The sequence below is a fragment of the Salvelinus alpinus genome, chromosome 8 (assembly GCF_045679555.1).
Source record: "Salvelinus alpinus chromosome 8, SLU_Salpinus.1, whole genome shotgun sequence".
NCBI classification, from domain to species: Eukaryota; Metazoa; Chordata; class Actinopteri; order Salmoniformes; family Salmonidae; genus Salvelinus; species Salvelinus alpinus.
The window spans coordinates 39272741-39297581 of NC_092093.1; the positions used below are offsets into that span (position 1 = coordinate 39272741).

At 43.7% G+C, this 24841-nt stretch overlaps 2 protein-coding genes across 3 annotated transcripts in view; both read left to right on the forward strand.

Annotated features, from left to right (window-relative positions):
* Positions 1-6170, forward strand: part of LOC139583095 (rho guanine nucleotide exchange factor TIAM2-like) — a 63848-nt gene extending 57678 nt beyond the window's left edge. For both annotated transcript variants that reach the window (XM_071413838.1, XM_071413837.1), the window contains exons 16-25: positions 545-748; positions 1306-1374; positions 1762-1887; positions 2672-2780; positions 2927-3106; positions 3297-3415; positions 3611-3719; positions 3851-3909; positions 4020-4195; positions 4319-6170. In XM_071413838.1, coding sequence (XP_071269939.1) covers positions 545-748; positions 1306-1374; positions 1762-1887; positions 2672-2780; positions 2927-3106; positions 3297-3415; positions 3611-3719; positions 3851-3909; positions 4020-4195; positions 4319-4964 — 1797 coding nt within the window. In that variant the 3' untranslated portion in view covers positions 4965-6170. The remainder of the gene's footprint in view (positions 1-544; positions 749-1305; positions 1375-1761; positions 1888-2671; positions 2781-2926; positions 3107-3296; positions 3416-3610; positions 3720-3850; positions 3910-4019; positions 4196-4318) is intronic.
* A 1339-nt stretch (positions 6171-7509) lies between these two features.
* LOC139583096 (claudin-20-like) lies at positions 7510-22034 on the forward strand. Its single transcript, XM_071413840.1, has 3 exons — positions 7510-8504; positions 15632-15686; positions 16243-22034. Exon 3 carries the CDS (start codon positions 16394-16396, stop codon positions 17333-17335), a length of 942 nt encoding a protein of 313 aa, XP_071269941.1. The 5' UTR covers positions 7510-8504; positions 15632-15686; positions 16243-16393; the 3' UTR covers positions 17336-22034.
* The last annotated feature ends 2807 nt before the right edge of the window (positions 22035-24841 follow it).

Here is a 24841-nt window from a genome sequence, read left to right on the forward strand (position 1 = left end):
TGGCTTAAACCTGGGATGCATCTCAAATGGCACTCTATTCCATTTAAAGTGTGCTGGTCAAAAGTAGTGCACTATATAGGGAATAGGTTGCCATTTGGGATGTAGACCCTGACCCTCTGCACTCTTTGCCTCTCCATAAATACAGAGGGCGTGGTTTGACACCCTCTTATACTACACAAGGGGTTGATGATTTAAACTGACTGATTATTAAAGGGGAATTTCATTCAAAAACAATATTTTGGTATTTTTTTCATTGGTCCACTGTTGATACAGTCCCAACATGTTTTGCATGTCAGTAGTCAATTTGTCAAGATATTGGACTTTTAAGAAGAAAAGTGTCTCCACCCACATCATCATGATGATGCAACGTGTCATAGGATGCAAAAAAAAATATTGTGATATTCCCCTTTAAGATTAGGTGCTTGTTACAGTAGATTCCGAGCTGAATTGTAATCGTCACACCCCTGAGTAAAGGGCAGTCGTTTGATATTCCGAGCTGAAATGAGAATATCTGCTAAACTCGTCTCTCTTCTGTTTCCCTCAGAATGTGGAGACGGTGTGTTCGCTGTACCAGACCTTCCCAGAGGGCCGTGGGGCGGTGGTGGTAGAGGGCCAGAGAAACCCCTATTCCATGGAGCCCCTCGGGCCACAGGTCCAGAAGCCCCCCTGCCCCAGACACATGTCTATCTCTGAGAGGCTCCGTAAGGTCATACAGGAACTGGTAGACACAGAGAAGTCCTACGTCAAGGTACATACTTGGCCATATTTATGTTTTTTTTGTCATATTTAAAATCCTTCATATTTCATCATTCCATTGTAAATTGTACTTGTAATTCGGCGTGTTGCTGTCATTTGTACAATTATTTGTTAAATCATTTAAAATACATGAGCATCATCAAAGCGTCTCAGAGTAGGAGTGCCGATCTAGGATCAGTTTTGCATTTGAAATGGTAATGAATGGACAGAGGGGGGGATCTGATTATATATCAGCAATCGTGCTCTGAGACAATGAATACGGGTCCTGATAACTCACATTCTGCTGCCTCATCGAAGAGAGCGCTGGAACGCCCTCTCCGGGGATTTCAAATTGATGGTCTCTCTTTATTAACGGTAATGAATAGTCTCTAAGTGCCTGTTTATTAATGGTCTCTCGTAGCATTGAGTGTAATGTATGTTTACCACCTGCTACTCTAACGTCCATGTGTCAGGCTGAGGAGAATGAGGATTTCTCTGACAGCGATGGTGTAATAGTCTGATAGCGATGACGTCACAGTCTAATGACGTTTTCCCCTGTCTGTCCCTTAGGACCTGGGCTGTCTGTTTGACATTTACCTGACCCCTCTACAGAGTGAGACCTTCCTCAGCCACGACGAGGTAGAGCACGAAGGGGGCACTATGGAAAGACACACGTGTAAAATGTCTAAACACATGTTAAATACAATAACATTGAATTATGGCTTGTTAGCAAGCTGTATGCTAGTGTGACTGACCAGGGTTGGAACCCGGGTCTCAGGGAATAAAAAGTGGTCAGATCTCAGACAATGCTAACCATCACATGAGCGTGTTTCCCAACCACCTCCGCTACATTGGCTGTAAACCTCTTCCCGTCTTCTATCCTGTACTTTTTAGGCATTTGAATTTGCTATTCACAGTAGATGTAAAAAAAAAAAAAAAAAAGGTGCCTAAAAAGGGTTTCTAAAAATAAAGAATCTTCTATCCACTGGGTCGTTTCTAACTGTTGTTCCCTCCACCCTCCATTAGATGGAGTCTCTGTTTGGCAGTCTGCCTGAGATGCTGGACTTCCAGAGAGTGTTCCTACACACCCTGGAGGAGCGCATCGCCTCCTCCCCCAACTTCAGCTCTCTGGAGACCCCGGAACAGTTCAAGGTAGAGTCCCCATGAGTTTGGGGTTGCGTGCCAAATGGCACATTATTCCATTTACACAGTGTATAAAACATTAAGAACACCTTCCTAATATTCAGCTGCACCCTCCCACTTTTGCCCTCAGAACAGCCTCAATTCGTTGGCGCATGGACTCTACAAGGTGTCGAAAGCGTTCAACACGAATGCTGGCCCATGTTGACTCCAATGCTTCCCACAGTTGCCTGTAAGTTGGCTGGATGTCCTTTGGGTGGTGGACCATTCTTGACACACACAGGAAACTGTTGAGCGTGAAAGAAAACACAGCAGCGTTGCAGTTCTTGTGCCTACTACCATACCTCGTTCAAACGCACTTAAATATTTTGTCTTACCCATTCACCCTCCGAATGGCATACATACACAATCCATGTCTCAAATTGTCTCAAGGCTTGAAAATCCTTCTTTAAATCGGTCTCCTCCCCTTCATCTACACTGATTGAAGTGGATTTAACACGTGACATCAATAAGGAATCATAGCTTTCACCTGGATTCACCTGGTCAGTCTGTCATGGACAGAGCTGGTGTTCCTAATGTTTTGCATACTCACGGCTGTGGTCATAAAAGTAGTGTCCTTTATAGGGAATAGGGTTTCATTTGGGATGCGGCCTCGAGGTCTAGTGGAAAATCTTCAAGCTTTATCAACAGGATGTTACTTAACCTACTGACTGCAGAGTTAGTCAGCGGTAGGCCTATTTGATGTTCACAGGACGTGAATAGCAAGCATTCTCTCTTTCTGTCTCTCTGCATCCAGAAACTTCTCTTCTCGCTGGGCGGCTCCTTCCTCTACTATGCCGACCACTTCAAGCTCTACAGCGGCTTCTGTGCCAACCACATCAAAGTCCAGAAGGTTCTGGAACGAGGTAAGGCTGATGCCTACCTTATGTACAGTAGACCTGAATATCCCAGCTCAGTTAATCATTAAATGCCATCTGAAAAGCCAGTGCAAAAGGCAGCCAATCAATGCCTGCATCGAAGCCTGCTTTAAGTCCTCATTTCCTGTTTACAGCAAAGACGGACCGGGCTTTCAAGGAGTTCCTAGAAGCAAGGAACCCCACCAAGCAGCACTCTTCCACCCTGGAGTCGTACCTCATTAAGCCAGTCCAGAGGGTGCTCAAGTACCCCCTGCTGCTCCGAGAGCTGGTCTCCCTCACTGACCCCGAAAGCGAGGAGCACAGCCACCTCACAGGTAGGACTACATATGTCATGGCTTATGTGTGAGCCCGCATAGACACACACACACACACACACACACACACACACACACAGAGAAACCATAAGACCCACAGACAGCAGTCTTTCCAGGTTTGTCTGGTGTGTTAGGGGTGAGCTCTATTGACGTGCACCTCTCTGTGTGTCGACCCGTCTCCATCCATCAGAGGCCCTGAGAGCCATGGAGAAGGTGGCCAGCCACATCAATGAGATGCAGAAGATCTACGAGGACTACGGCACTGTGTTTGACCAGCTGGTGGCAGAGCAGAGTGGCCCTGAGAAAGAGGTACAGTCATCACCACCACACATAACTGGCAAATGAAACTATAGTAATATCTTCTCGATGATACGAATATTTGATTCTGTTAGTTCAAGTAATTGTATGAACGATATGAATGTACTCATTGTAGAGTGAGTTCATTGGAGGAAACCCCTCCACCACCAGCCTCCCGGACTAAGTGTCCTCCTCTCTCTTCTCCAGGTGACAGAGATCTCCATGGGGGAGTTCCTCATCCACTCCTCTTTAAAGTGGCTCAACCCTCTCCCCTCCCTGTGTCGCATGAGGAAAGACCCTGAACTGACAGTGTTCGGTGAGTGGGGCTTTTTCCAATGACGAGTTGAATCAGAATTACTTGACAGGATGATGTCAATATTTTCATCTTTATTACAACAATCAAGAACGGTCGGACTCAAATCGAGTCGCTCCTGCCTCTGTCCTCAGTTTTCAAGAGAGCCGTGATCCTGGTGTACCGTGAGAGCAGCAAGATGAGGAAGAGGATGGTGAGTCTCACGTTGCTCAAACACACTTCTTCCGATAACGTTATGTTGTACAATGGATACTGCACAAGTTCTGATGCGCGTGTACATTTTGGCTTCTTTGTGTGCTACAGACCACGTCACGCTCCGACCTGGACCCCTTCAAGTTCCGCTGGCTCATCCCAGTGTCGGCAGTGCAGGTCCGCCTGGGGAACACAGCAGGGACAGAGAACCCTTGTGTCTGGGAGCTGGTCCACACCAAGTCTCAGGTGGAGGGGAGACCAGAGACCGTATTCCAGCTCTGCAGCAGGTGAGAGATTACATGAAACTGACAGCGATAATGGATGTTTTATCAATCATGAAAACTACAAAAGATATACATTTGAATTAACATGGCCTAGTTGACTTGATCTCATATATGGGTCTTTTCCAGTGGTTTGGAGAATAAGGCCAGTGTAGTGAAAGCTCTTCGCTCCCTTCGAGACTGCACCCGGAGGCCTCTCCTACCAGAGACGGGTTCTAGAGAGCACCTAGGCTCCCTCCGCAGGACCCAGCCTGCACCTGTCAGAGACGGCTCCTGGAGAAGACAACAGCGCCAATCAGAGGCCGGGAGGACTGCAGGCCACCAGCACCACTCAGACGACAGCAGTGTGTCCAGCGGCGGCCCCTACCCTGGTCCAGGAGACACCCACACGGAGCCCCAGCTCCCCAGCCGCTCCTCCACGGGCCTCCCCAGTCTGGAAGGCACCACACTGGGCAAGAGGGCCTGGCTGTGCTCCCTGACCAGCACCCTGGAAGCCCAGCTCCAGAGACTCAACTTCACAGAAGAGGCCGGGCCGAGGAGCACGGGGACCCAGCAGGAGCACCTCAGACGCACACAGACCCACCCTGCTGTCCAGAAGAGGGTGAGCAGTCTGCAGGGGGGCCAGGCGAGGCAGGATAATGACTCCCAGTGTGTGGACTTCAACGGCCTACTAGGGAGGGACTTCAGTGTGCAGAGCCTGAACTCTGTGGTCAACGAGGACTGCTTCTACGATACGGTGATGGGAATTCAGAAGGCTGCCATTCCAACACTATAGTGGCCTAGGGGAAACTTCACCCCAGAGAGCTGATGAACACCTGTCTAGGGTCTTATCACACTGACTACATTAGAGCCTGGTCAAGTTGCTATGGACTAGAGGATGAATCTCTTTAACGTGCTTACTCTGACTCTGCTGAGTAGGCTTTGACCGAAGAACTGAGCTCTGTTCACAGTGACTTTGACTTGACTTCATCCGTTTAGCTCCTAGAAGAGGGAAGGCCTGAAGGTGAAAAACAGTAACACACCGTCACAGTACATACTGTAAATGGATCCATGTTTTGCTGCACTCTATAAGCTCTAAACACAGTTGCCTACGTTCAATAGCATTCCTTTCACTTTCCCCCCCCCCCTCTCGATTTCATCTCGTTTGTAAATATAATGCAGGATCTCAATCGCGAGTATCTTTCTATTTTCATGGCTTTTTTGACAAAAGCAGTTGCTAGTTCAAGACTGGAATTGCTTGATAAAAAAACGTCCGATATGAGTATTTTATTTGAACCTGTTCCTATTTATATGTATCTCTATATTATTTTGTTCGTGTGTTAATATCCACAGAAAAACTAAGATGAAGTGTCACATTTCTATGTCATTTATCTTATGAAGTTAAAGCAAAGTCCCTTTTCAAGCTCTTTCATATTTGAAGTGATTTGATGTATCACTATCAAGTTCTATCTGCACAAAGCTCAGTTCTGAGATATTGAGCATCAACATTTCCCCATCCCTGATCTCAGAACTGTTGTGTAGCGAATTCTTCGTTCATATTTTATATATACGCTAGTTTATCACCTTACATACAATCATTTGTAATTGACAACCCAGCATTGGTGTGATTGGATTGCAGATAGAACCTTATAGCACCAAGTTAGTAGGTGTTTGTGCAAATAGTACTTTCTGATGTTTTTTTTGTTTTTTTCTTCAGCGTAAAATGACTTTAAACAAAATCGGACACATCTCACATGTAAAGGACCACCTAAAGAGCATCTCCATGTGAATAACACATTGTTTGACCAAAATGTCAGCTGGGTTCTAAGGTTCTAAGGTTACAAATTGTTGAAATGTTTGTTATCGTTATTCCAATTTAGCTGAACTGTAATTTATTCTCTAATAATGAATATTATTTTCATATACATGACATTGTACAGGTAAAGTTAAATAATGTAATATTTAATTATTATTTTTTAAATAAAAAAAAAACAGGCTCACAGTGGAGTTGTTCTGATTGATAGATAGATGCTTTGTAATTACTGTAGGTTATTGGCTAATCAAGGTCTTATCCACTAGACACCAAATGGAAGAAAAGTGACTGAAACGGGGAGCAACGACCTGACCTTGACCAATAAGAAACTCATTTTTGCTGCAAAATGTTTTCTGTTGCAAAATGTTTTGCTACGCTTTGCTACGACACTAATATTTACTGGATGAGAGAATGCATTAGAAACTCTGAGTGGTACAGAAGAAGAGCGTAAAGAAATATTCCTACACTTTCTTTCATCCTCCTGCTGCTCCATCCATTAGCTAGAGGGAGGTAGAGCCCAAATGTAGACTTTGGAGCCCTGGACCAGAGCTAACCACAACAACCACAGCCACACCACAGAGACTGTGGGGCTATGGACCAGAGCTAGCCACAACAACCACACCACATCAGTGTAGGTGCAGCATCCTTTACCCGAGCTTCAGTGTTGTGTGTGTGTGTGTGTGTGTGTGTGTGTGTGTGTGTGTGTGTGTGTGTGTGTGTGTGTGTGTGTGTGTGTGTGTGTGTGTGTGTGTGTGTGTGTGTGTGTGTGTGTGTGTGTGTGTGTGTGTGTGTGTGTGTGTGTGTGTGTGACTCACACAGACTCTTCCTCCTTCAGACAGTGGAGTTGAGGCTCTGGTGAACACAGACACTGTAGCTAGCTGGAGCAGCGAGAGATCTTTTTTTTTTTATCCAGTCTATCAGCACCAACACAATGAGTCATAATTGCTGGCCCTCTTTCCAGGTCTTTTTGTTCACAGGTCTGCGGACAACGTTAATCAGGTGTAAGGGCGTCAGCCAGTCTTCGTCACGTAAAATGGAGGAATGGAGGGAGTAGTAGAAATTAGAAGGGGAGGAGATTTATTTTCCTCTCAGTTGGTGCAGTTCTCTAAAGGGGGGAATGTCCTTGGTCAATTTAGCTACAGTCTTGGATCTGAAGGATGAGACAAAGCATTCCTGGGCCAGACACAAAAGACAGACAGACGTGCGGACGGACGGATAGACAGACAGGAGAATAGACACACACACACACACACACAACAAAGATGGAGACCACACACAAGAAACAAAGACACACACTCAGGAGACGGAGAGGTTTTAAGGTATGTGCGTAACAGATTGCTTTAAAGGGAAAACAGGAGACTGTGTGTGATGGCAAGCCGGTTCAGTTCCTGTTGCCACAGTAACACCTTTTGTGAAGGGCCATAAACACAGCCCACTCCACACACACACACACACACACACACATAAATTCAACATGAGCCTCCACCACTGAACATACTGCCACACTGCTGCCTGACAGCCTGAGGAGAGAGGGAACACACTTCAGCGTGCCTACTGCTTACTCTTCACAAGAAAAAGGCCTCGGAAGAGAAGCTGTGTTGGAAGAGAAGTAAAATGTTGGTCTCAGCAGTGGGTGGATTAAAGAAGGAGTGGATGACAGAGGAATGGGGAATGGCTGAATTCAGATCTATCTCTGGGGGCAGAGTGCAGGAGGACTGGAGGCTGGGCTCCACAGATAACACAGCCCACTGGCAGCAGCTCCTCTGAACTGACAAACTGTTGAAGGCAGTGCCTGGTCCACCACCTCCTCCACTTTCTCCTCTCAAAACTCCCTCTGCCTGCCTACTACAGTATCACTAGACTCTCTTGTCTGCCAGCCTCGTGCTCTTTTCTCTACCCAGACCAATAGAGGGGGATTGCCATTCCACAAAGACCACAGCAGCAGCGGCAGACCGAAAGAAAGGCAGGCAGGTGTGCTCTGCTCTCTGGCATGCTCCAACACAGCTGGGTCTCTTCAGCCATCAGTGGGACAGCCGACTCCTGCCTCCTGCCATTCATCCATGATATGACTGGGATCCTCCTGGGGCCTCCTGGATCTACAGCGCAAAGGGAAGGGAACTCTGCCGCTACCTCACCGAGGTGCATGAATTGAGGAGCAAACTGAAGTGAAAAGAGGAAATTCAGCAACTCTTGGAGGACAGAGAGAGAGAGAGAGAGAGAGAGAGAGAGAGAGAGAGAGAGAGAGAGAGAGAGAAAAGCGGAGAACAGGGAGACTAGCTTTACGAAAAGGCTTGGAATCTAGGAGCTCCACCACAGATGACCAGAGCGTTGGCATACTGGGATACTGTACTTGTGACCAGGTTTTTTTCCATAGTTTTTTCTTTGTTCAAGACTCGCTGACCTGACATACTCACATACACGTGTGTGTGTGTGTGTGTGTGTGTCTGCAAATCGCTCAGACACAGGAGAAACGTTCCATTGTGAGTTGTGCACCTGAATGACCACTGGATGGATAGAATAGCGGTAAGTGTTTCCTTCTTTCTTCTCGCGAGACTGATTACAACGCATCAGGTAGACTTCCGTTAGATAATACGGACCACATCTAGCGACAGTAATCTACAGTTGGACTGAGATATGTCTATGGATGACAGTTTGTGTACACTAGCACATCTGTTAGCAACTTGGACATGTCGAGTAACACCAGATGGATTTACACGATCCTCGTTCTAATAACTTTGTCGACAGCTTGTTCATTTGCACTCTCCATCGCAGCTCATGTACCTTCCTTATTATGGCTTGTCCAATCAGGTCGCCGGAAATGGGTTCCATCTTTTCCCTCATCATTCCATTACTCCGATGTCATGGCAACGATTGACATTTTTCAGAGAGATTAGAATTTCTAAACACCTAGTTATTTAACCATCCACATTGACTGTATATGCTGTGCAAAAACAGTCAATTACCTTAGGAACCTGTCATTAATAATTTCATGGTGATGCCTCATTGGTGATAAAACACAGCGTCAACTCAACTGCTGGCAGGTAATAGTGAGGGCATTGCCTCTTGACTGTGGGAGTAAATAGGTTGTTTATATTCCTGTCTGTTTGATGATTTGAGGAGGGTTGATTCTTCCAGGCTGTAGTCAGTATACTGGCTGCTCATACTCAAATATTTCAGTCTATGGAATGAACTCTCAACTCCGATATCCCATTTCACCTGGTGTTCTGGCTACTGCGATAGGCTGATCAGGCTTAACACCTTTAGTTCATCCTCATTACTTAAGACGTTACCTTTTCCCACTTCTCTTGCTGTGGAGTTTTGCTATTCCAACTTCATCTGAGACTGGGGTAGTGTAGCAATGAAAATGGAAAGCAACAAATAGCCTAGTTGCCTAGTATCACAAATTAACATTCTAACAGCACTCCAATGCAACATTTCTCATTGCTGGACAGCTTGTCATCCCAGCAAACATCAGTAAATTCGGTAATCATAAAAGGGACTTGTAATAATATATATTTTTTAGGGCATTTTAGATCAGAAACAGCAGGGGAGACAGATTAGGAAGGGTGGGGACAAGGATTGAATCCCAGTCTCCAGGGTTGCATACATGTGCCTAGACCTCCAGACCATAGGGCCTGCACATGAAGTGATATCTAAGGAGAAAATACGTTTCTTGCATTTGTCTCTTAGCTAAAATACTTCAATAGGTCTTTGTTAGTCTCCTGCTCGTAACTTTTCCCTTTGGAAATAGAATTGCTGAATGAGCTCAACACAGTTTTATTTTTATGTGCTTGTATGAACAAGGCTTTAAAAAGAGGGAACAACAAGCAGAACAGAAACCTGTAATTAATACCAGACTAGACGTGCAGTATCTTCATTACAAGCCTATAAAAATGATTTGGCTATGTGACCAATTTCAACATTTCTTCTTTAAAAAATAAAATACTTCAAACAAGCAGGCAATGAAAACGTTGGAATCGTGCTCGCCATTTCACATTAATAATACTTTATTTTTATTTTAAAAGAATTCTGGGTAGGCCCCCCTTCTACACCAACATTCCAACATTCCAGAAATGTACCTCTGGCTTTGAATTTGTATTCCTCTTTGGAAGTGCCAACAGAATAACTGCCAACAGTCTGTCTCTGCCAAACCATAGTCCTCAGTTAGGCTCATCCTCCATCATGAAACATTATGAATCTTAGATGAGTACACAGTAATGAGAAATATTGGGAAGAGCAATAAGGAAGTGAACGTCATTTATAATAAGGGTTGCATGGAGAAAATGGACGGCCCTCCTGTCAGCAAAATATATATTTACATCAACACCCCCTGAAAGCTTGAAACAAAACAAGTGACCCTCCTCTATACCCAAAATAATAATTACAACAAAGTGGATAGCAGAGAACATGTCTACCATTTTCCCTCAGTCCTAGTATAGACCAGAGCCTTAGATACTGTATGCGGTTTTAGAAACTGTTCTTCGTCCTGCAAGCATTATATGGTAACACAATCATTTTGATAGCGCACAGGGCTGTGGGCCAGATGGTTAAGGATTTGCAGACCATCGTGGACAAGAATAGAGGGTGGAAAAATCTCCTTTATAGTAAAAGCATTGCATGAATCTATCATGGTATTTGCAGGTCCGAGAATTTTTTTACTTTTATAAACATTTCATGCAAACCTATATCATTTTACATATTAGCAGAAACCACACAAACGACCGAAATGACAGGCTAAGAATAGACAGAGAGATAGGTCTATGTGTTCATCTGATCATATTTCTCCAATGCCAAAACGCCATGTCTTGTTTGCAACGAAACGCTCCCTGTTTGCAAATAATTACATCTGAGACATTATACATTAGGAATCTGAGCGTGGTACTTTCAAAAGTAGGCCTACCGACGCAGGAAAATGTACGCTTCAAATGCTGCCTACTCTTCTTCCGTGGCTTAACCCAACGAGAGAAGGTCACGAGCGTTTCCCTAAAAAGCTGTCTTGGGTTTAAACATCTTCTATTGTACATTAAGTGAATAGCTTAATCAATTCATAGTGACAGAATTAGATTACTTCCCAAGTGTGCTTTTTGTCTCCTCGGCTATAGAAGGTTGTAGCTCAGCCTCCGAATGTCAAAGAAACTAAACAATGATATTCCCATATGTATCGGAGCAACGTCTTTCTCTGGTATTTTATAGCTTGTTCCTGGAATACAGCATTGTGGACCAAAGTACTGTTACAACAGGGGTGTAGGCATGTCTATACAGGCCCATCGACTGGGGAGCCAGGCCCACCCAATCAGATTGTGCAGAAATCCAAATATTATACATTTTTTACTATATAATCGGATGTTTTCTTTGCTTCAAAATCTTAAGCAAACAAGGGGTAGGGCTGTGCTTTTTGCCATTTTCTTTAATAAAAGGTAGGACTATGGCATACCCCCGCATACTGCCTCAATTCGATGGTTTTAACTTAACATCCCTTCACTGACACAGAGGTAGCCTGTTTAAAAGAGTGGATGGTGGAATTCAACGACAAACCTATGGATATTTCAGCCTATGGCCTAACATCATCTGTCAAACAGGTAGGCCTACCTCTTGTTTCATAAACAGGAGGAAATACATGTAGGCTCCAACACAAAACCCTCTTGTTGTTAGTAAAGTCAAATTAAAATGAGGACGGTTTTAAAGTATTATGCCTATTCAAATTTGCCTACTTTCAGCGTCCTCTGAGCCATGCGTCCTCTGAAACACCACCCTGCCAAGCCGCACTGCTTCTTGACACACTGCTCGCTTAACCCGGAAGTCAGCCGCACCAATGTGTCGGAGGAAACACCGTACAACTGGCGACTGAAGTCAGCGTGCACTGCGCCCAGCCCGCCACAAGGAGTCACTAGAGTGCGATGGGACAAGAACATCCCAGCCGGCCAAAACCTCCCCTAACCTGGACGATGCTGGGCCAAATGGGTCTCCCCTTCGCGGCCGGCTGCGACACAGCCTGGGATCGAACCCGGGTCTGTAGTGATGCCTCAAGCACTACGATGAAGTGCCTTAGATCGCTGTGCCACTCGGGAGGCCCCATTCTGTACATTTTCATCCATCCCTAACAACATCTCCTCAGTACAACACATCACTACTGTCCCATAGGAATGATGGGAGTGAAAAGTAAACAAGCAAAAGTAAACAAGGAGTAGTAGAATGTTCCTTTCGAAAACTAGCCTACACATCAGCAGCTACTTCTCCACTTAGTGGAGGCCATGCAATAGACCTAGAATAACACTGCTCTACTGAGAGTTGCCTTGGTTCCCATCTCCCTCCTCACTGCATCCCAAATGACACCCTATTCACTTTCTAGTGCACTACTTTTGACCAGGGGTCTGGTCAAAGGCAGTGCGCTAGAAAGTGAATCGGGTGCCATTTGTGACGCAGCCCCTCCTCTTCCCACGCTCCCCTCTCAGCCCAGGCTAAACATGCATCAAATACACTACACTACACCCTCATAGGGCTAGGCTGGTAAAGGACTTTATAGTCTGCTCATATGGTCAATATCTATCAAAAGGAGTTTATTAAAAATATCCTATTACCACAGATATCACATAACATTAATGCGAATGTTCTGTTCACCTTGTAGCGGTGTTGCGTTAGTAGATGTTTACTTGTCCTTCGAGTTACTCTTGGGAAAGTGCATGACCTTGCCTGCCTGCGTACTTAGTAAACTCTTGGCAACATAATGGAGGAGAATTCCATACAGTATACTGCCTTGGGAAGAAACACATTTTAGATGACAACTCCAAATCCAAGTCTGTATTTTTGAGAAATGCAGATCTTTCCAGTCTCATTGACTCATGTCATGTGCAATAATGAGACAACAGGCTAGAAGTAATTCTATGGGACAACAGGCTAGAAGTAATTCCCAAGAGTACCAGTAATATTCATGTTACCTAAATAATTGTCTAAATTCTGGGTAGTAAAATAATGATGACAAAACATTATCTGGTCAGGTCTTAAAGAGCTCTTTATTACTTTTTTCCATTTATTACATGACCATATTTGGGTAGTAAAAGTCCATACAGTTTTTGTACAAAGGAATATGGCACACAGTAGTAGTGCGATGCATGCAGCATGTAAAATTCACGACTGTTTTTCCTTTGACTTTCGGTAGACAGGCTCTGTATCAAGCCCAACTTCAGTGCCCAGAAGGAACTGCATGCTTTAAATAGCCTGCCATGTCCTCTCACATCACACACACACACACACACACACACACACACACACACACACACACACACACACACACACACACACACACACACACACACACACACACACACACACACACACACACACACACACACACACACACACACACACACACACACACACACACACACACACACACACACACAAAAGGTTACAATTCTACAATTTTAATGACTTCAATGTGACTTTCTGTTTGAGGCAGGAGGCCCAAAGTTGGTCCTCCAACTAGAGTCTAAGCCGGGGTCAGGAGGGAGGGTTCTACTAAGCAAACCTATGGAATTGTTTTAAGATGCTCATACCAAGGATCATCTAGCTATTTGATTTGGAATTTTAGGACCCATTTAGGTATAAAAAATTTTTTTTTTTTTAAATATTTGATGAAACATTGAATTTGGCCTTACTGCTATTAGCCTATAGAAACACATTGAAGAAATTATTCATACATGGAAAAACAAATAGTCCCAAAAAAATTATCGAAAGGAAGTTTGTTTTGAAGTGTCTGTCAAATATCTGAGAGATATAAGAAAGATGAGGAAATGATTTATGTACAGTTGAAGTCGGAAGTTTACATGCACCTTAGCCAAATACATTTCAACTCAGTTTTTCACAATTCCTGACATTTAATCCTAGTAAAAATGCCCTGTCTTAGGTCAGTTAGGATCACCACTTTATCTTAAGAATGTGAAATGTCAGAATAATAGTAGAGAGAATGATTTATTTCAGCTTTTATTTCTTTCATCACATTGGGTCAGAAGTTTACATACACTCAATTAGTATTTGGTAGCATTGCCTTTAAATCGTTTAACTTGGGTCAAACATTTCGGATAGCCTTCCACAAGCTTCTCACAATGAGTTGGGTAAATTTTGGCCCATTCCTCCTGATAATAATCTGTCTGTAAACAATTGTTGGAAAAATTACTTGTGTCATGCACAAAGTAGATGTCCTAACTGACTTGCCAAAAATATAGTTTGTTAACAAGACATTTGTGGAGTGGTTGAAAAACAAGTTTTAGACACTAAACTACTTTCATACATTTGTATCTTATTTTGTTTATTTATTACCCCTTTTTCGCCCCAATTTTCGTGATATTCAAATTGGTAGTTGACCTGCGGTCATTCACCTCCGGATGCTGCTGTTCTTGGGAGTAGGGTGGTGGGATGTAGAGGAGCTGTGTCCCTTCAGGAATGGATGGGCGCATAAATAGAGCTAGGGGTCTCCTAATGAGGACTACAGCTGTGGTAATGATCACAGTGGCATTTACTCTCCACACTCCCTCCCTGCTACGGTACCTGTCATCACCGGTCTGGAACAGATAATGTAATGGGCTAATGGGAATACGCGGACTGGCTAAGGTCAAATGATCTCTTCTCTTCCAGTGATATTTTCCTATTTTTCAAATGAATGTAGTCTTTCTCTCCACACAGGACAGATAAGTGAAGTGTGTGTGTGTGTGTGTGGGGGGGGGGGTGTCTGATAGGGGCCTGAGGAGAAGGTGGTACATTTATATTTCTTTGCTTCCCAAATGGCATCCTATTCCCTATGTGGTGCACTACATTTGGTCAAAGCCCTATGGGCAACCTTTATGTTCAGCCCTCTGGTAATGGTTCCTGTCGGGGCAGGTCTGCCACGATAGGGTACTTTCTTTTTGCTGTCACAGTGTGTGAATATATAGACACAGGATTACTATGAGGAAAGGTTGTGTAACTGTTGTTGGGATACTGCTGTGTGTGTTCGATCGCCACAAAAGGAGGGGGCTGTTCACAGTCTTATCTGTGCATTGCAGTCGGCCATAGTTCACGCGGTCACTTGAAGGGCGACACCTTCGTATCGGCTGCAGGGCAAAAGGACGAGGATGCAGGTCTTTGTCATCAGTCGGTTTCTATTGTGCTCCGAGTGACGATTGACGAAACACACAGAGCCACCACCAAGCGAGCACCAATGTCAAATCATACCTCAAAACTCTCGGCTGTCTAAATGATATATTGAACCAATTAAAGGAACACCAACAAATCTTGAACTGCTCATTTCAGTCAGACATTCAAATATGCCGTGATGAAAAATATTAGCTTATTACGGTCTTTAATCACATTCTCAGGCTGCCCATTTGCTGAGAGGACATTAGCTTGATCTGAATCAATGACCTTCAGGTTAGTCTAGCCTAGTCTAGTTCTTTAACAACTCTCACACCACATTTCTCTCAGTCCACCACTCAGTTCTCCTTAGTGGTGCTGTAGCTCAAAGGCAACAACGATGTGTGGCGGGCACGTCTTCTATGGGACACTGAAAAGGATGGAATTGTATGTTCTGTTGCTAAGGAGATGGAAGGAGGAAGTGCGAATCGCTAAGCTGCTCACCCTATTTTATTGTTATGTTTTTTTCTCTCTTTTGTGCCCAGACAACATTGAGAAGAGACTGACGCACCATGGCACGCTGTCCAAGACACACAAAAGGTAAGGATGGGTTTTCTTCTCTCTCAAACACTGCATTACAGACAAACTATGCACTTATTCACTTTAACAACACATTTACATTAGCATCAATGTCAGAACGTCACTAACATAAAGAAGACAGAGTAAAGAATTTAAGAAATGACACGTTATTTTACAAGAAATAGCTTATTGCACGTTTCAATTACAAATATTGTATATTCAATTTTTGTATAGAACCAGCATTTACCTGACAGCTGATGTGAATTAAACTAGCTGCTTGATGTAAAAATTTTTTTTTTAAAGTAACCTACTTTGAGGAAGGACACTGCAGCTTTAAATGCACATAATTGAGCCTTTAAATGAACACCACAAAACTTAGTCACACAAAGCCAGGGATGCAGAGTCAAAATGCAGGCAAACAGAAAGCACCCTCACACACGCTTCTCCCCTCAAAAGAAGGAGAAAAGAAAGAGCAAAGCGCAGTCTCCTCTCCCCAGATTACCAGCCCTTGTGCCTCATCCGTCTGATCGTCACGCTTGCTCGCTCAGTTCAATTCTCATTTCGCTTTTTATCACAGCCCACTGGAGCCTGCACTGAGGAATTATCTGCTGTCAGGACCCGCGCCTGCACCAGGGCGATAGGGAGAGACGGAGCCAAGGAGCCAGGCTCAGGCCACCGCAAGGTGAGGGTGCCGCCGTGCCGGAGAGGAGGAGACTCGCAACTCGCCAATGGCGTCCTCCGCCATGCAGATCCTCGCCTTTGCCCTGGCGCTACTGGGCGTCCTGGGCGCCACTGTGGCCACGCTGCTGCCCAACTGGAAGGTGAGTGCCGACGTGGGCTCCAACATCATGACTGCCATCTCCCAGATGCAGGGGCTGTGGATGGACTGTACCTGGTACAGCACCGGCGTGTTCAGCTGCACCTTGAAGTACTCTGTTCTTTCACTGCCTGCCTACCTGCAGACCGCCCGGACGACAATGGTTCTGTCGTGCATGATGGCTTGCCTTGGCCTCTGTCTCGCTGCCCTGGGGCTCAAATGTACCCGCTGGGGGGGCAGTCACCGGGCAAAGGGACACGCGGCCATCGGGGCGGGGGGTTGCTTCATCTTGGCTGGCATCCTCTGCCTGGTGCCCGCTTCCTGGTTCACCAACGAGGTAATCACTACCTTCCTGGACTCCAACGTACCTGAGAGCAGTAAATACGAACCTGGGGGCGCCGTGTACGTGACCTTTGTCTCTGCCGGCCTACTGCTGGCCGGTGGGGTCATCTTTTGTTTGTCGTGTCCCGGGAAAAGAGAGGGGCAGTTGGACTACACCTCGACATCCACCTCTACCACCTTTCCTGACAAACTACTGCAGCAGCAGATAAACCAGGAGCAAATACAGCGCGACCAGCTCCAGCGTGACCTGATACTGCGGGAGCAACTGCAACGGGGGCAGAAGGACTTTGAACAGCAGACGTCGCCTAATGAGCAGTCAAGCCGCGAGCAGCTACAATGGGGTGACAAAGGGCCCCAGGATGAGGCCCAAGCAGCTGACGAAATCCAGCAGGAGGAGCCTCTACAGGAGAAGCCGCTACATGAGGACAAGGGAACGCAACAGTTCTACTCTCCATCCAGAGTCCCTCCAAAAGACGCCCGGGCTGGCTACAGCCTGCAGGACTATGTTTAATATGTTTTATCCCTAAACCCCGCTATTGTTAGTGGGGTGGAGGGAGAATCCTGAGGCTAATCTACTGGCTGCCTTTGTGAGAGGGAGACAGTGGAGGAGAGAAAAATGGGTGAGGAAGGTAATGACTTTGACAGCCTTATCGCCCCCTCTCATCTCTCTTGCTACTGCAAGCGCAAGCAGTAAAGGTATTCCCAAAGTCTTGGAGAAAGGCAGCTTGTGGATCCAGAATCCTGGGGTAAATGCCTCCTTGACTGCTGCTGTGGTGGGCGGAAAGACACAAGGGTGGGGTAGAGGAGAGGTGTCATAAAAATGCACAAGCGCAGTACAAGTATTGTATAGCCTGTGACAAGTTCCTTTAAAAACGGACGCGGAGGCTTTTCCATACCAAAGGTTTCAATGAGAAAACAGTGCTGGTGATAATTAGCTGCTAATAATATGACATCATTACTTTTGCATAGCAAGTTACCCACTGGGCACACACTGGTTGAATAAACATTGTTTCCATGTCATTTCAATGAAATTACGTTGAACCAACTTGGAATAGACGTTTAATTGAGTAGCGTCCATGTGTCTGAAAAACGAAGATGTTCTTTGCAAGCTTGCATCTCTTCGAGCCCCATTTGCCTTGTGAGATTAAAATAATCATCCTCAATCCTATTTTCAAAAGATAAACAGACTGATTGATATTATCGGTAGCTTGTTAAATAATGCAGTGGAATGGAGAGTAGTTACTAAAACATAGCTACCAAAGCATGTGCCTAAAATGTGTTTGTAGAACTTCGAATGTTTGTAAAGGAGAATTACAGAAGACTAAAGAAATGAAAAGGAAGATCGGATTCCCACCAATACCATACACACACCTCCAGTCCATCTTGGAGGGGAATAACGTACATGGCAGCAGGGCAGACTTAGTGATTTGGAGACCTAAGGCAGAGGCCAGTCTGAGCCCCTCTCCTGTAATTTTAACTGTAAAAATGTATTACCTTTTAATGTGCCATGAACACAACCAGTCATGATGTTTCCATCTGATTGTCAAACAAATCACTTCAAAAGTAGGGTCCATTCGCACGTTCATCCCAAATAATTCCAGCATCCGAACAGTGCACAGTGCACCCACCAACTTTCCTTAAATTAGCAAGTGGCTAAAACGATCTCACCAGAGAAAGCATCCGAGCGAGCAAAACAGCGCCCCTCTGTCTTACTATATGTAACCCATGTATCTGACGCTATCTGGACAAAAAGAGTATGACATGACATAATCTTTTTATCCAGGCAGAATCAGATAGTGTCGATAGAAAGACGACAACCCCTAGGATTTCTGCACATTTTATTGTGTTACAAAGTTGGATTATAATGGATGTAATTGTTGACAAAAAAATCAACACTAAATGCTCTGTAATGTTGTTGTTTTTTTATTACATAAAATGTAAACACTAATATTTCGTGATTTTTCCTGTGCTTAGCTCCATCCCGTTTCTTTTCATCCTGAAAAACTCCCCAGATGTCAAGCATACCCATACCATGATGCAGTCACCACCATGCTTGAAAATAAGGAGGCAGTTACTCAGTGATGTGTTGTGTTGGATTTGCCCCAAACATAAGGCTTTGCATTTAGGCCAAAACTTTAATTCCTTTGCCTCGTTTTTTGGCATTATTACTGTAGTATTTTGTTGCATACATATGCATGTTTTGCAATATTTTTATTCTGTTTATTTGTATTCCTCTTTTCACTGTGATTTAGGTCATTATTGTGGAGTCACTACAATGTTGTTGATCCATCCTAAGTTTTCTCCCATCACGGCCATCTACCACTCACTGCCCTTTCTAAATGAGGCTTTCCAAAAGCTCCCTGGTCTTTGTAGTTTAATCTGTGCTTGAAATTCAATACTTGACTGAGGGACCTTACAGATGTTGTATGTATGGGGGACATAGACGGGGTAGTCATTCAAAAATCATGCCAACCCCTATTATTTCACACAGAGTGAGTAAATATAAGTTATGTGTTTTGTTAAGCCAAATTCTACTTCTGAACTAATTAAGGTTTTTCCTAAACAAAGGGGGGTGAATACTAATGCAACAACTATATTTGAGTTATTTCATTTTGATTAATTTGTACAAAATGTGTAGAATTGTCTTTTCACGTTGACATTATGGAGCATTTTGTGTAGATCAATTGAAAAACATTTTTTTTTTTTACAATTCAATGTATTTCAATCCCACTTTGTGATGCAACAAAATGTGAAAAAACTTCAAGGAGGTGTAGACTTTCTATAGGCACTGTACATGGGCTACACATACATCAAATCAAATCAAGTTTATTTTATATAGCCCTTCGTACATCAGCTAATATCTCGAAGTGCTGTACAGAAACCCAGCCTAAAACCCCAAACAGCAAGCAATGCAGGTGTAGAAGCACGCCTGCATTGCAGAGGACATACATGTCCTCTGCCTCTGCCTTGATGATGATAGCAGTATTATCAGCAGCATCTGTCTTTTTACGAAAGAAATGCGTATTTGTATCCCCCTAGAGTCAAAGGGCCCAGTCTTGGTTTCTACTAAGCTAACATATGGAATTGTTTTAAGATGGTCATACCAAGGATAATTTATCTATTTGATTTGGAATTTTAAAGACCCCTGTAGCTATTAAAATGAATAAATAGCCTTACTGCTACTAATAGAAACACATTGAATAACAGATTCATACATAGAAAAACAGACCGTAAAAAAGTTTCAAAACGAATCCTAACACCTAATATTGAGTTGCACAATCCATGTCTCAATTGTCTCAAGGCTTAAAAATCGTTCTTTAACCTGTCTCCTCCCCTTCATCTACACTGATTGAAGTGGATTTAACTTTCATAGCTTTCACCTGGATTCACCTGGTCAAAATATGTAATGGAAAGAGCAGGTGTTCTTAAATGTTTTTTTTTCACTCAGTGTATGTTTTGAAGTGTCTGTCCTATGTCTGAGAGATATAAGAAACATCAGAGAAAGAAAAAAAAAGATTTACTGTGGAATTACCTGTAAACTTTTACGTGGAAATGCCCTGTTCACCTCCATTACTTTTTTGGCCCGGTACCGGGTCACCTTCAGACGAGTCCCGTGACACTTACGGGGTAGAGCAAAATGAAAAACACCATAGTGTTCGTGAGTCTCATCATTCCATAGAGGTCATATTAGTGTGTAGCCCAAACCGCTCGGACACTACAGCTGTTTTTGTGAGACGATGATTTTCGGGATGTCTCCTGGTTTGACAAACACCGCTGTAGGTCGGCCACCTTCCACCACAGGAAGGCTGGCGGATCATAGACATTAAAACCAGTGGCGGATGTGGTGGATTGAGACGCAGCCCATGCAAAAAAAAAAAAAAACATCTCTAGCTTAAACAGATGGATTTTGATGGGTATGATTTTTTGGGGGGGGTTCTGCCTTGAGTGGAGCTTGGGGGGGGGCTGAAAAAGTATGTTAAAAAAGAAAATATATATATATATATTTTTTATGCCCAGCGATGATGTGAGGCCTGAGGCAATTTCCTCTTCTGCCTAATGGTAAGTCCGCCAGTGCATGGCAGCGCAGGCTGTCGGAGATAATGATCCTCTTTGCTTTCCCATTATCGCCTCGCTACGGCTAGATGCACACTACTCATTTACTGCACACCCCCCTGAACACACACACACACAGAGATACACACACATACACTCTCGTCCTTACTCTCTCTGACTCGCCCCCTAGCTCCCTCCCTCCCTCTCTAGCTGCGAGGCTAAAAAGGGTCTTGTACCCAATAATCTTTACGGCGTGTGTCCTTGTGCCATTCACAGAGGGTTCTAATCTACCTGGAACCGAAAAAGGTTATCCTTTGGGGACAGCCCAAAAAAACTTTTGGAACCGTTTTTTTCTAAGATTGTAGGTCTAGATTGCAATGTTGCTCTTGTTTTGGAAAAGAGACATCATGGCAATAAAAATCCAGATTTTTTTATAGGTTTTTTGTGCCATTGTGTGTTTACCTCACTTGACAGGACATATGCTCTGTTTTTTCCCTACCTGTATGTGAGAGAACACAAATAGATACAATGGCTCCACTGGGAAAAGGTTTCCTGATTTGAGAGGGTTTGTTTCACAAAGCTGACTTCCCCCCCCAAAAAAATACAAATATACAAATATCTAGGAATACAAATATCTAGGCTAGATTCTAGAATAATGCTTAAAAACAATGCTTGATAATGCATGTGCTTTCACTTTTTAAAACAGGGAATATTAACTATTTGATTAAATATGGTTTACATGTATTTTCCCTCTTTGAGAATGGTCTGCTTTACGATGATTAAGGGCATAACCTTGATGAGTGTGAATTTACTGTGGATATCAGGTTCTTATTAAAATAATGATTCCATGTGATTGTCAATCCACAAGTCATTTCCACTTTAGCGATTGTTAAGAATGTTTTTGATTGTTAATTGCTAAAAAAAAAAATGCAAAAAAAAAATAAATGATTTGTTAAGCTGTCAACTTGTTCCGTAAAGGATGTCAGAGAGACCAATGCTTCCTACAATGAAGATGAAGGGGATGCACTTAACTCTAACAAAAGATAATGACTGCGACATCCTAGTCTGCCTCTCTCGCTCAACACAATGGATGTGCATGGCAAAAGCCCGTGTGTTTCATTAAAGCAAAAAGCCTGTTACTGGGCAAAACAAATAAAGTTGTTGCTTTTTCTCTGTAAAAGAACGGAAATAAATACATACGTGAAGGGAGCAAATACTTAATTTTTTGACAACCAGATAAAAGGATGTGATTTCAATTTCAAATCTATGTTCCTCTCCTTTCCAAGCAGTTTCAATAGCTTGACGCCCCCAGTTTCCACCATAAGAAAACATGCACATCATCAGATTCTGTCAAACTTGATCTTCCCTCCCTTTAATATGGCTCTTTGTTGTCTGTCCGTGCTCTGACTTCCAACACCTACAGATAATAGGAGCATGTGATGTGAGGCGGTGGGCTCTGCTGGGACTGGGAGTCAGGCTTGTCCAAATGAAAATCTACATACTCGTACAGTGGGTTCACTCAGGCATCAAATCAGCTCAATGCACAAACAGCTGAGCACCATGTCACACACACACACACACACACACACACACACACACACACACACACACACACACACACACACACACACACACAGCGTTTATGGTTCTTCATCTCGCTTACTGCAATGCCCATCTAATTAACCAATTAGATTGATTTTGTGCCACAAGGTTGCTTTTCATTTTTTCCCCTAGATACCTTTCTTCTGTGTTGTTTTCTAATTATCTGCCAGCCCTATCACCTACAAACAATACTTAGGTGAAACGAAAGAGGCATTATTGTAATTTTTTTTGATAATAATTAAAGCAATTATTTAGGCATTTAAACCCCCCCCCCTCAATTTTTTTTCTTTCTCTCAATCCATATGACTAACACTGAGCAAATCCAAAAAAATAGACAAACGTATGATTACACCTATGAGAAGACATCACCAGTTCATTCATCAATAACATCCCTTGGGATTTCACCACACATCTTAGTGTTCACAAGTCTACTAAACTAACACAATCACACAGATTTTAACACCAGCAGGACATTTTGTGGAAGCTCTGCATAACAGCAAAGGCGTGAAACCAAATAACAGTTAGCCATTATCAACTGTTTTCGTGCATTGAAGTGAAAGCCCCAATGGACAAGTTCCTCACAGTGAACAGGATTGAGGCAATGCAAGTTGCAACCACCACAACTCTACAGTGTCAGGAGAATTCTCTGTGAGGTCTGATGTTCCCACAGAAATTGAATTTGAGTTCTGTGGACGTTCCACTGTGACAGACAACAGCAATAACTGGGCAGTGCCCATGCATGCAATGTATCAAAGAAACAGTAAATAAACACATCTTAAATAAAAAAAATACACTATGTCTGTATTTCATTCTCAAGGCAGTACATATAATATATATATTTTTTAAACTTACTGTAGCACTGTGGTATAATGAGATTCTGTTCACCCTTGGGGCATTACATGACGATGCCAACGTAGTGAATCCTTGCTCCTCAGCATTTGGTATCTTGAATGACCCCAACTAAAACTGGAGGAATTAAGAGAAGCAAAAACATGTGAGTCAGCAAATTCTATAGGATTCAAATCAAAACGCATCTATTCAGTATAAGAAAACTTGATGGCCTATATACTTTACACCACCACTACACAAATATGTTTGTATGTCTCTTTTGTTTCTGTTCTTCATGAAGACATTTAATTGAGCAACTTCCATTTAGTGGGGATACTGGAAGACATCTTGGAATCTTGCTCACCAAGAACCCTTACGATTCACCGATAACATTTCCAATGCCCATCTTGACTATGGGGTTTCATTTGGGGATTAATTGCCATAGGAAACAACAAGCTCGTATAGTCTAATAAATGCTACTCCAGTTAATCCAGCCTGGCTACACCAAAACACCGAGGCTCAAAACCTTCCGATGGAATTACCGCTGTTCTGCAGATTCCCGTTGCATCACTCGTGGGTTGACGGCATGTTTACTGTTGTTTACTCAGCGGTACATGTGAAAGTAGACCAACTGAAGGGGAAGATTCCAGGTTTTTTTGATGCTCGTCGCAGACAGGGTGGCGTGAGTGGTGAAATAGAGTCATTGTCTGATCTTTTGAGTTTTGATGTTGAGTCTTTGCCTGACAAAGTGAAGTTAGGTTATTTAAGGTGTCCGTTATGAGCTTTTGTGCCAAATCAATTACGTTGTTACAGGTGTCAAGCTTATGGGCATGTGGCAGCAGTGTGAAGGAGGGAGGTTCCTAGGTGTGAGAAGTGTGCAGAAGTGCATGAGACAAAGAAATTTGTAGTATTGGGGAAACAAGCGGTATGTGTTAACTGTAGGGGTGCCCATGGGGCTGATTCGTGTGAGCAGTAGATCTGTGCCAGTACAGAGGGAAAGGCCAACGACTGATATATGCTTCAGTAAGATGGGCTTGTTAGCGTTCATTGCAATGGTTACCTCCTCACATAAAACATTTTGTTGAATTGTTTAACTTTTAAAAAGGATTTTGGTCATTTAAATAGCGCCAGGCTAACCAGCTAGCAAGTTATCGGTTTTGAATAGAGGAAACGTTTTGAGTCTTCGCAGTGGATACACGTCAGCGCGTTTCAAAGACTAGCAGAATGAACACTAACAACCCAGGTCCATGTGGTATCTTGAAACATAGAGCAACGTCAGATGTTTAGAGCTCAACCACAGCTGATCAACCACCAGCCTGGGCAGCTGCAGTGGGCGCTATGGATCTCCACTATCGTCTGGGCTTAATGTGCCCAGCCGGTAGTACACTTGCGTCCCCCCGGAGACCGGTTCATACTTAAAACATTATCCATTCAGGTTGTAAAGGCTTCGATTGCCTCCTTAACTCGATTTAATGGCGAGAAGATGGAAAACAAATGGAAAAGACAAACCATCAAACAGGCATAGCGTCAATAC